The 13,116-nt window shown below is 46.8% G+C and overlaps 1 protein-coding gene across 2 annotated transcripts; it reads left to right on the top strand.

The window, feature by feature from the left end:
• Positions 1 to 4,334: 4,334 nt before the first annotated feature.
• LOC119274227 (transcription factor bHLH162-like) lies at positions 4,335 to 7,614 on the top strand. 2 transcript variants are annotated; one of them, XM_037554889.1, is made up of 3 exons: positions 4,335 to 4,706; positions 6,250 to 6,658; positions 7,208 to 7,614. In XM_037554889.1, the coding sequence occupies exons 1-3, from the start codon at positions 4,533 to 4,535 to the stop codon at positions 7,291 to 7,293; spliced, it is 669 nt and encodes a 222-aa protein (XP_037410786.1). In that variant the 5' UTR covers positions 4,335 to 4,532; the 3' UTR covers positions 7,294 to 7,614. The 2 variants fall into 2 exon arrangements, with proteins under 2 accessions (XP_037410786.1, XP_037410787.1); XM_037554890.1 differs by having other exon boundaries at positions 4,340 to 4,706; positions 6,250 to 6,642.
• Positions 7,615 to 13,116: the final 5,502 nt, after the last annotated feature.

Here is a 13,116-nt window from a genome sequence, read left to right as displayed (position 1 = left end):
CTCTGGGACGGGCTGACGTCGGAGTAGAAGAAGGCCATGGCCGCCATTACTGCCGACTGGCAGGTCGGCAGGCAGCCGGTGGATGCCTCCTCCGACGTGCCAGCGCCACCCTCCTCTTCCTCCGCGACACCCTCCTCCTCCGCTCCACCCTCACCAGTGCATTATTGCACCATGACCACCGACAAGGCCCGTGCCCACTATATGGACATGGTGCAGGGAGCGGGAGGGCCAGTTTTGAAAGGCGCAGGCCGACGCCAACTACAACCACAACCGATTCTAGGAGCATCTGCAGGCGGAGGAGTAGGCCACCGCCGGCAGGGCCGCCGGGGCGGACGAGGACCTGGTGGAGCAGGAAGCGCTACTTGAATCCTACCGCTCCGCCCGCGAGATACACCTCGCCCCGCTGGCGATACCGGCAACGGGTGGCGGAAGTTGCGGCCGCCTGCATGGAGTGCGATGACGCGGCGAGCGAGGCGTTGTTCGGCACCGCCAACAACGAGTAAGAGTAGTGCACGGTAGGTCATCACCATTCGTGTCCCAAAAAGGTCACCACCCCTCCCGTCCCGTCGACGCCAAGCTTGAGGGCGACATGGAGGCGGACAACTTCAATTCTTGTATAGAGGCGGCACGTGCGGGTTGCCGTTGAAGATGCCCTTAGCACCCCTAATAAGCGCCCGTGTAACCATCTAGTATGTTTGGATGATTTCCTAAGTTCTAGAATACATTTTTTTTGCTAAATAAAAGCCTACTACCAATTCTTTTAGTTTCCTGATAAGATTAATTAACCTACTACAATTATTGACGGAAGCAAATCCATTATTGATGCATGCATGCAGCGCAGTTTCTACATGAAGCTTAGCTCCCAAATGCCAATATCTTTTCTTGTCTACTCACAATGGATGGGCTCAAAACGCTAGGCTCTATGGCGTTTGCCCAAACGCCAAGATGCATGGCGTCTGGCAGTGCCACTTCAGCGCCAGCTAGGTTCGTGTGGGCCAGAGCCAAACGCCACAAAGTCTAGCGTCTCCCATGCAAGCCAAACGCCAAAGATGTTGTCGTGACCAAAAAGGTCAGATTTAAAATTTCTTCGCAAACGAGGTCAATTCTTGATTTTGTTAGCATAAAAGGTTAGAACAGAAATTTTGTCCTCGCCATGGAGATATACGTGCGTCATACACGCACATGTCATATCAATCGATCTAGACAGACACAGAGAGAGACCTGGTTGGGACAATTCTGTCATCGATGTCCAGAAGCAATCCAAGGCAGCTGATCCATCAATCTTGGGCTTCATCTTCATGCATGCGTGCGTACGTCAGCCTTGCTTGCGTCACCGGAGTGACGAATGCATGCATGCGATCGATGAGCTGAGCTCTCCTAAGCTCGTTTCTTTTTCTTGGTCAACAAATAATTAATCAATCTTGCTTTGCTTGCACTCACTGAATTAATTAATGCGGCCAGCATGTGGAGATCGAGCTTAATTGCATGTCCATTCGGTACAGCCCAGCCCAGCCCATCATTACTCACGACTGGTAAACAGCAACAGCACAGCGGCAACAGCTTAGGTCAGTGTCTCACATTTTATTTTCATTAGAGCATCTCCAGCCGTTCGGCCCCCGGAGCTTGAAATAGCGTTGCCTGAGGCGAACATGCGATAATTTCGGCTTGGGGCCGTTCGGGTTCCCAGCCACTGCCCCAGGTCGTCCCTAGACGTCATTTAAAATAAAATAAAATCGGCCAAACACGACATAAATTCGTTCAAAAATATGCGATTTCATTGATATTTGTAAAAAACTTAAAAGCACAAATTAAAAACACAAACTAAACACAACGACTACGCCTAGCACTATCTGCCGCCGCCGCCTCCTGCCTTCTACATGCATAGGATCCTGTAGAACCGGGTGTAGTCGCCGCCGCCATCGTCGTCGTTGTCATCGCCATTGCAGTGCTGGGTGCCGCCCCGTCCTTGCTGGACCCCTGACCAGCGTCGCCGATCTGCGGGGGGTTGGACGGCTCGGGCGCCTCCTCGTCGTCGATGTCGAGGATGACGACGCCGCCCTCCTCGCGTCTGCGGCGCCTAGCGGCGATCTCCTCGAAGGCGCGGCGCTGGCGCTTCATCTGCTCGCGGACGTAGTCCTCCTTCACCCACTTGAGGGCGGTCTCATCGGCGGCGGCCATGCCCTCGTGCTCCTTCTTCATGGGGAGCAAACCCGTCTTCGGCCTGACGAGGCGGGAAGAAGAGTGGGGTGGGCGCCCGATGAGCGCGCCGCGGTGGGTATGGTGCCCAAGTGGCGTCTCCTGCGGCTCCAGCTTGACGGGGCGGAGCACCGACGAACCGGAGGAAAGAGAGCCAGAGCCTGACGATGAGGAGGTCGCCGTCTCCATTCGCCGCGGCGTCCATGAGCTACCACGACGTCGGGAGAAGGAGGGGGGCGCCGGGTATTCCTGGCGTGGCGTGTTGTCGGCCTCGATGTGCTGGAGGACAGCTTCGAGGGTGCGGCCAGGGACGCCCCACCATTGGCGCCGCCGCTCGGAGTTGAGGTGGCCCCGGGGCTCGACGCCGTTAGTGGAGGCGATCTTCTCCTCGTGGAGCCGCTCGAAGTACGCCATCCACAACATGTTGCTGTCAGGGGCGTACCTCGGCTGGTTCCGCTGCGGCTCCAACAGCGAGGACCGGATGCGCGCAATTTTAGTGCGCCGAGCAGCTCCGCTGGGCGCGGGTGGCACCGAGACGCCGCCGGCGCTGAGCCTCCAGGTGCCCGGCACCATCATGTCCGGGGGTGCTAGGTAGTCGACATCGTCGTCCTCGTGCAGATGGCGGCTGCCGAAGTCATTTGCTGCCGCACCGTCGCCTAGGAAGCACTCCGCCATTAGCGTCGGTGGGGAGAGAGTGGGAGAGAGTGGCGTCGGCGGCGAGAGGCGAAGAGAAGGGCGTCGGTGGCGAGAGCGTGTGCGTTCACTGGCAAGGGGGCCGGCTTTTATAGCCGCGGATGGGCGGTGGTAGGGCTGCCGCCGTGTGCCGCTTGGTGGGAGTGGGCGGGACGCGCGTCGCCGCACCTTCACTGCGCCGCCCGTGAGGTATCAATGTAAGGCTGACTGGCGCGACAACCTTGGCATTGATGCCCGCAAGAACCGAGGCGATGAGGACGACAAAGGCGGCGAGTCACTGACTCGGTGGCCCTACTTCTTTTCGCGCCAAAAACGTTTCCCCCGGCGTCCCTGGGTGCACCAAGCGTGCGGAGTTCGGCCTGGGTGTGCTGGCACCAAATTCAGCCCTAACCTGCGAAAATTGGGCTTCTGAGGGCGCGACTCGGCCGAATTTTGGGCGCCGGCGACGAAAAAGGGCCTGGGGGGGGGGGGCAGGTTGGGGCCCGCGGCTAGAGATGCTCCTATGTTTTCCTCTCCTTCCACTCTTCTTGCTCCGCCACTTGTGCCTTCCCCCCTTGCCTCGTTGTTGCCGAAGTCGGTAATGCGCTGCGTCGAGGATGGGGAGGCCGCGATGTGGTGGGGTCGAGATGTGGAGGCGTGGAGCAGCGATGACGCTAGAGGCGGGCCGAGAAGAGGCGGAAGAGGAACTGCGGCAAGCACCGGCATTGCAACGTCTCCCGGGATGGCGAGATGGAGGCCACCGACTAAAGCTGTTTGTTTTTGTTGCTTCAACCACCAAAAAAAAATGCTCCGATGACCTACGGAGGGCCCCTTGGTGCAAGACCTAGGAATCTGTTGGGCTGGGCTCCGATAAGCCCGACCCTAACGATCCGGGCCCAACCTAGCCTGGCCACAATACTATACTATTATGTATTTTAAGACATATTTCATATTTAGAAGTATTATTGTGGGGTGTGTGTGTCCACATATATATATATATCGTTATAACTATATTCAGGGACATTTCGAGCTTCCGGCCAGTCTGTCGCGCTTGGCCCATGCCAAGGGCTATTTGATGGTGTTGCTCGTACAACCACATTTTTCCAATCTATGGCAAAAGGAACCCAGCTGCTACAAAGGAAAACCTTTCCCAACCAAATATAATTCACCACAGATTTGGTGCGGTGGTAAATTACGTTTTGGCTGTGAATCAAAATACCCGTCGATATTTCCCAAAAGAAAAGGATAATATTCGTGGATATTTCTGGGTGCTCCCTGTCTAGCATGCATGTGTACTCACCGGTGCAACCACATATATTTCATAATTTGTACATATATTTTAATACTCTAGTGTTCGTATACAGTGTCCACACATATATCTAGCTACTTAGGCATATTTTCCACGTCCTGGGCTGCCCTTATCCGCGGGCGCGCACACACAGCACCCATCTGTCCGCCTCCCATTTAAGCCACACCACTCCAGTCCTCCTACTAGCTCTCATCCCTTGGAATTCTTCTTCTCCTACCTCCATCTGGCTGCTCCATGAAAAACAAAACACTCACTCCAGCTAGCTAGCAGCTGCCTTCTTGTGTTCATAAACCCTCACTCCTCCTCACCCATCTCCCCCTCCGTCCTTCTGGTTGCATTTCGACCATCGGTCGAGATGGAGATGCAGGCGAAGGCAGCGAGGGGCGGGAAGAGGAGCAGGACGAGCGGCGGCACGACCACGACGAGGGTGGTGGAGAGGAAGGAGGCGGAGAGGGAGAGGAGGCAGCACATGAAGGCGCTCTGCGCCAAGCTCACCTCCCTCATCCCAAAAGAGCACTTCTCCAACCCTGTAAGACCACAAACAGTACTCCATATGTTGTACAATTTGTTTCCCTTTTAGCTGAATATAATGGGACACTTAGTTAGCTGCTTCTCTGGCACAGAAAAAGGAACAAGATGAACAAGTTTAGTATTCTGAAATCTTTTAGTGGCGACTATAATTAGTCAAGAGGGTTTGTTGTGTGTATATATGGACATTTATTTCACTCTACCCAATTCAGTATCCAGTAGATCCTATTGTAATTAAGTATAGTCCTTCTCATCACATGGAATATCATAATCAACGGGACAAGGCAATTGAGTTCTATGTACGGCGGCATTTAGTTTTGTTGGAATGTATTGCTTTCCTCATGAACTGTGTGATGTAGGAATGTACAACCTATTAACTCTTTTGTAAACATGAATTCTTCTTCCCGTTGAGATGGACAGCCGAAGCTAGCCGACTGGTACAATCATGCTATGGACCTCACGTCCAGGTGTACAAAATAGTACTCCCTCCGTCCCGTAATATAAGAACGTTTTTTATACTATTATGGGACGGAGGGAGTAGTAATATTGAAACATAGAAATTTCTAAAGTTCACCTCGATATATTTTTCTGGCATACTCTGAATATACAGGCCCAAGTTCCCAGGAGATATCCAAGACAGTGTCATGTTTGAAATGCATATGTTTTTTTTTCTGAGCTTGCAAGAATCATTTTGTTCATCTCTCAAAAACTGAGCTCGGAATTCGATATCCATAAATATATAAGAAACACATATAATGCTTTATTAATTTTGTGCCTCCATTGGACGTATGAGGTCTTATGTGGCTCTTCACGTAAATATTTCTTACCTATTAATAATATTCACTCCATCGAGATACATCCGTTTCAATGACAAACTAATATGTGACGGAGGGAAAGTACATTAACTAAAGGTCAAGCTAACAATAAATTGGTGTAGTACAAATCTGAGAAGATTTCAAATTACTTAAGAGGACAAATATCTCACTCGTTGAAATTACTATCCGGGTGACAAATGGAACTCAAGGATGGGCCGTACTAGACAGCTAGAAATAGGACGAAGTAGCAAGTACAACTCCGTTGCAGATATTAAGAAGATTTCTGAGAAATAGAAGAACTAATCCGGGATTAAGAACCAACTAAGGATGAAGAATTGATTAAAAAAATAAGGATGCACATTGGACGAAAATATCATACAGTAAGAGATTCTCAACTGTTAAGGAAGCATGAATTGTAGGTACGTATGTGAAAACATTTGGGTGGCACACATAAACCATTAGCGTATCAAACTCTTTGTCAAGTAGTAACAGGAAGTCTAAAGAGAATCCATGGTTAGTTTTACAAGAGATGATTTTATAATATTTCCAAACTCAGAAGATTATTATGTGTGGTCATGTGCATTCAGGATGCATAGATCCAGAAAATATAGCTCTTCCATTATCAAAATAAGATGACTTATCTTTGCAAAACAAATAAACGTCCTTTGATATCTTTGATATCTTTTCTCATATTTTTCTAACACTGTTGGACTTTAAATGTGTATATAGGATACGATGACCCGGCTAGGCAGCCTGGATGAGGCTGCGTCATACATCAAGAAGCTCAAAGAGAGGGTGGACGAGCTGCAACATAGGAGGAACTCTGCACAAGCAATGGCTGCCGCAAGAGGGGCTAGTGGTGCCTCAACGCCCACCACCACCCCTACCACGAGTGGTGGTGCGGGGTCACCAGAAGGAGAGAAACATTGGGAGGCATTGGCACCGGTGGTGGAGGTGCAACAACACGATGATACAAGCATGGATGTGGTGCTGGTATGCAGCACAGAGAGGCCGATCATGCTCCACCAGGTGATCACCATCCTCGAGGAAGAAGGCGCCGAGGTCGTCAATGCCAATCACTCCGTTGTTGGCCACAAAATCTTCTACACCATACACTCCAGGGTATGTACATATATAGGTATAGCCTTTCACATCTGCACAAGAAAATACAACCCATGTTGTATAATATTAGGCACACATGAGACCGAGTATACATTTTGACCATAACTATTTACTTGCTGTGTCCATATATATTGGAGGGATTCACCTTTGTTTCTAGTGTACCTACACATATTGAAGTAAACTAATGGTATATACACAAGTGAAAGACACAAAGGGAACATGAAAGTGATGCATATACACATACATGAAAAATATGGACAGTAGATTCCTCTCTATGTAGGGAGAGATAAAATTGAGGAAAGCTAGATAAAGAGTTTGAAAATGACCATAGATATACACATGTGCCACACAAATTTTAATTCCTTTCTTTTTCTCTTCCCGACCCTCCATCTGCTAGAATTTATGTCTTAAATTTAATTTACCGTGACTGGAAAAAGTCTTTAACTGTATGATTAAGAACTTCTTTCCATCTAAATATAAATCTAATTTGTTATCTACCTTTTCCATGAAATTAACATGGGTTAATTAGTTGCATCAATTAATTTCCTCTCTCTATCTTGTGCAGGCCTTCAGCTCGAGAATTGGCATAGATGTTTCAAGTGTTTCCGAAAGACTGAGAGCATTGGTATGATAGTAAATTTGTTTGTATAAAATATATATCCCATAACTATATATAAAGAGAAAATCCCGCATATGGTACATATGTCTAGTTATTAGCTAGAAGAACGGGATGGGAACACCCTTCAGTAGCTATATAACATCTTCTTCATGTTGTTTTCACAACATGATCAATGTATGGAAAAGGATGTTGACTGATCTGTGATTTTTCACTGACTTCTGGGCTGTCACGGCTTGTTGTTGGTTGCTGGAGTATTTTCAGAATAAGCTTATATTCATGTATTGCTCGATATTCTGGCTATGTGATTGCATGGTGCAGATGCTCAATATTATCCCCAACTTTCTCGAATGTAATTTACTTCTACTGTGTAGTCTGCTTAATTTTTTGCTCCGCTTAATCATCGCACATCTGGGAGCAAAAGAGGGTCAATACTGTAAGTTATTCTAGCATTAACTATATATACCATGCAGGAGTTGTTGTTTTTTCAGGCAACTATATACAATATATAGGGTAAGACGAAATTCATTATTTAGGGGAATGAACCTTGTTCCCACAACATCCAGACCTTGAGATTGAAAGTTAAGTTAATTAGTATCCTCTGGCGAAAGCAAACCTTGGCAAAACTGAAAAAAAATACAATATGTGGCCATGTGGGCGTCATGTGAAACAAATATATGTTGACTAAAGTATCAAACAAAGGAGTATGTCAAAAAATATGCTAACTAAAGTATCAAATAAAGGAGTATAATATACGGTAAGACCGAGAAAATATTAGAGAAAGGGATGGATGAAAGTGAGAGGCAGAGGTTTCTGCATCCATATGCATGTAAACATGCTGAATACTATTATGTGACGGCTTTTGGTTCTGGACCCATTCAATACTTCACTTTCTTCCTCGTCGTAAGAGAGTGGGTGACTGGGGAGAGCCTGATGTGGTTGGCCGAAAGCTCACCGGGAAAGGACACGTCCGTTTGTTCATTTTATAAATTTAGCAATCGAAAATGACGTTTCTCTAAAAAGAAGAAAAAGCAAGTGAAGGTGATTGGTTGCTAGCTAATCGGCACTTTTGAGAATCACCACTTTCTTAAAAATTGTATCCACTTTGGTTTCTTATAACTTACTCGTGTCAAGCATGAAGCTCCAGTATTTGTTTAAATTCAGTGTGTAAAATTTGTTGGGTTATTTTTTTAGTGCCTTCGCCCATAAATATGTTGTTACAACTAGCTATACTAATGTTGCTCTCGCTGACTTCCGTCACACGAAAGGCATGACACATTACTCCACCGTCAACTAGCTATACCGTAATGTGCTGAAATATTATGAATCGACAACTCATATGATGTAGCAAGTCAAACCATCCGTGTATAAAATGGCGCACACACATACGTAGCGACATGTCAGTTGAACAATGGAATGTTACATTAGATAATCTATGCACGTGATAATTGCCAAATTAATTTGGCTCTTTTCCAGAAGCTCGTGGGCCAAGAATTAATGTCTCTGCTTGAGAACTTTTATAAATTCAGCACCACTGCTTGAGCAAATGGTGGCCTCTCCGGTGTTGAACTTGGCTATGTCTTGAGAGTGTGGGACTAATATTTAAGCCAGGCTCGAGGGGTATTTGGCAAATTATTTTGCTTGGTAGAAAGGGAAATAAGAAGTTACCATTTTTACCAGTGAATGGAAAAAATGAGTACCTGCAATGGTGGTAGGACATATGCATAATGCTCTGCAGAACTGCCTGTCTGCTGCATTGTAGGGACCTTGCTTTGCTTCACGGGCTGAAGGGCATGGGGGATGGGGCAGTACTGTATTTGGCAAATGGCGATATAGGTGGTGGCCTCCACACTCCCTACCCTACACCAGCTGCCCTGCTCCAGTGAATCCAGCAATTATCTGAATGGAGGCAAAGAGAAGATGATGATCAACTGTTCGTGCTGTACGTACACATGTGTTGCGGCCATGCATGGGGTGCACTGCGTCAACGTCCTGTCTGTGGTAGCATGCATGCGTGCCCTCATCTGCTTGTCTGATCGATGGGGCAAGTGAATGATTGTGATTTCTGAAGGCAATTTACTGAAAAGCCGAGCATATTGATATGTACGAGCAGAGACATGCATGTGGCTTTTCATATCAAATGCAAACATCAGGCAACAGTGTACATACAAATAGGTGATTCTCCAGTTGAATAGATGGAACGAAGGTGGTTAATGATGGAGATGGAGCTGTACCAATGGCGGCTTCCACATCCACATGGCCTACACATGGAATCCAAGGAAAAAAAGATAAAGAGGCCTAAATGAGCAAGGCCCTATAGCTTTTGTGCTAGCTGTCTGTGGGGCCCGGCAGATAGCTGTGCTTTTTTCTTGGATGTGTATTTTTTTTAGAAAATGATAGAAAAAACTGCAAAGAAAACTTTTAGTTTATTCATCAACTGTTGTGGTAGTACAAAGAACACCAGAATTAGAAAATACATCCAGGTTCGTAGACCACCTAGCAACGACTACCAGCACTGGAGCGAGCCGAAGGCGCACCCCGTCACCCCCCTCCCTCTCATTGGAGCTGGGCAAACCTTGTTGTATCATACACTTGTTCTGCTTAGGTATTATTTTATTATCTGTTTTGTTTTTGTTAGAAAGGCATTTTATGAATAGGTTACTTGAAACTGTCCATAGAATTTCCCTGATTTAAGTACATATCGTCCATTATATCACCTGATAACTTGTACTCCCTCCATCCCAAAATAAGTATCATTGATTTAGTACAAAATTGTATTCTAAACCATATGAGCCCCCAACCTGATATTTTGAACCTTGCCGAGACTCGACAAAATTCACCCTTTTCAAAAGTCTTCGAAAACTTCAACCCAATCTAATCCATGGCGGTGGGAAAAAACTTACATTCACGCGATCAAAACAAATTCAATGGTGCTACGACTACGTGGCCATCCCTAGCTAGGGTCGGTGTCTACCTTGAGGTAGCGTAAAAATCAAAACATTATCAATAAAAATGTATAGATATGCCAAATTGCCACTCTCACGATTTGTTCCGTTGCTGAAACGCCTTAATCATCAGTTGAACACAAATAAGCAGCCAACCGGCAAGGATCCAAATGCCTACCGGACGGACCACACTACCCATAATTTGATTTCGAGCATGGGCCTCACTAGGCGCACAGTGTATACGCTGTAGATGGATGTTGCACTGGTAGCTAGCGTCTGTTTGCACCGCTGTGCCTGGCTTTTGTGCTTTAATTTATGTGCCTAATAATCATCTGGACTGCATGCATGCGCACATCTAATCCACTGCGTGCCTGTCTCTCTGGCTTCTGGATTCGTACGTGAGAGACAAGGCCCTAGCTAGAGATTGTGTAGACATGTCTGCATGACAGTGCCCATCCATCTGTTGTCATCCGACCATTTGCCTGCATCCACACAAAATAGAATGATTTTTATCTTCTTCTTCATTTGGGACGATGCATATGCATCGATGAGGCATCCCATGGATATGTGATGGACCATTCATTTACCGCATTTTTTCCAAGGCCAGGACTAGTGCCCGAATGTGGACGGCAGTCGTATGGCGTGTGGGACAACATACATACGTATTAAGTATGTTCCTACGAATTATTTATGTTTTCAAATTAACTGACCAATAATCAGTGAAGCTACGAATTCGCCGACACCGAAATTACCACATATAAGTTAGGTAATGGGTCATTGTATATGAGATTGATAGCGTGTGTTTGATTTATATATGTGTCGACCGTAGAGTATTCAACAATTATTATATGCAGCGAGACCTAGGTTATAGGGAAGGGGACATTTATAAGTTAATAACCAACACATGTAGGGTCGTGGGTGGGTGATGAGCATGTTCATGGGTATGGTATCGAGGTTCGATATGATTGACCTGATGTAACACGATCCAACTGCCATCTTTATGCCACAATAGATGTTGCTAAATTATTTATAGACAACCACACCACTACAATATATAGAACAACATAAAAGGCTATATAAGACATGGCTTTGGATATGGGTTAACAAAGCTCGCAAAGGCTATTTATGGCGAGTTTTCTCGGCCCCTTGTCTCAAAATGTTTAGGGGAGGAATTAATACGCCTCTCAGAAAAGTAGGGCTTGCGAGGCATGAAGAAAAGTAAGGCCCGTCACCGGAAATGATCTTAGACACGCCAAAAGAGAGACATGTCTCACATAGTAGATATATCCAAGGTGGCATTCAATTTGGGACAGTCTAGAAAACCAACCTTGGATATTAGATAAACCATGACGAAGGATCGTCATAGACACCCTTACTCTCAATCCTCCTGTCTCTTTCTCGTCTCTCGGTCTTTCTTGCGAGTCTGGCTGCACGCTGAAGACCTTGCGTGTGGCACCCTCATCGTTCTCTGGCGGCACCTTTGCACCTCCTCTCTCTTTCCCTACTATGTGTGCTATCCAGTTCCCCTATCTTCCTGTTATGCGGTCCTCTCCTTCCCTGGTTTATAATTAAACTTAAAGTACTAAATCAATTTGGTATGATTAAGCTTGACCAAGTAAAGTCCACAATTGTTTTCATGTTTCAAAGTATATTTCAATGTAGAATCCTATCATTTTCCTCCCATAACCGGCTAACCCTAGGCAGCTAGGGCAAACTCCACCCTCCGGTTTCACCGGCGAGCCCATGAATTAATCGGCACCCCCGCACTCTGTTTGCCGCTCTGGCGGTCAGTGGCGGGGAGGGTAATCCTGATGCCTTCGCTCCGGTTAGTAGTTTAGAGTAGCGTTTTTTTAGTCCTCGCAGGTGCAGCACTTGGGCGGATGGCGGCGCTTCTTGTTTGAATTTGTCTTTCAGTTTCAGATCCTTCTTGAGTTCGTCTGTGTAGGCGTAGTAGGCAGAGCTCCGACATAGATTCATGTCGTCTACTTGGGGCGATGGTGTTAGGGTTTCTCGTCAAGTGGCGAGATTTAGTGTTAGGTGCTTTAGATATATGCAAGGGTTGAACAGCGGCGACTGTGGCTCCAGGGCGCTGGTCCTTTGAGCCACGTGCCCCGGGTGTCATCGACAAGGTTAAGCTGGCTCCGGTAGGGGAGCCACGACAGCGGCGCATCGGTGGCTCATTTTGCGGCAGTAGTGGTCACTCGGTGGTCTCGAAATCTCGATGTGATTTTTATTAGGTCTAAGATGTTTGTACTTCCAGTGAACTTTTATAGTAGTTAATCTGTTATTTTTCACACAAAAAAGCAAAGTCGACGGTTATTAGTGTCACTAGCTTGTTGTTTCACCATTTATACGTATTGTCCGAAACTTCTATACAGTACATACATACATACGTACATGCATGTCGCACGAGCTTGGATGGATGGAGAGGCTACTGGAAGCAGCAGAAAAGGGAAATGTTTCCTACGTGAAGAGAGACACGGAGAGATGGACAAAGCTAGTGTCTGTGTCAACCAGGCCTCCTCCACGAAGCCCCCTTCCATACGTGCGTCATGCAGCATGCATCCATCAAGCTCGATCGATCTGCGCACACAGAGACACACCTGGCTCTTCTTGTCGATCGCCGGAAACAAGTAAAGGCAGCTGATCAACCTCGTGGTTCATTCACACTCATACGTACGTCAGCCTCTCTCGCGTCACCGGCGTGACGCATGCATGCTTTCTCCCTTTCATCGTTTCATTTTCTTCGCCCAACAACGAATCAATCAAAATCAATAAAAATACGCAGCAGAGTCAATCAATCAACGGTAGTACTATGGACCAGTCTTGCTTGTACAAATTTTCCCGCTGCCATCCACTTCACTGAATGAATGCAGTGTCATACTTATGAGTAACAGCTTAGACCATCTTCAG

Source organism: Triticum dicoccoides, chromosome 3B (assembly GCF_002162155.2).
Source record: "Triticum dicoccoides isolate Atlit2015 ecotype Zavitan chromosome 3B, WEW_v2.0, whole genome shotgun sequence".
Classification (NCBI taxonomy): Eukaryota; Viridiplantae; Streptophyta; class Magnoliopsida; order Poales; family Poaceae; genus Triticum; species Triticum dicoccoides.
The sequence above is the reverse complement of the archived record's forward strand: the minus strand, read 5'-3'. Positions and strand labels throughout refer to the sequence as shown.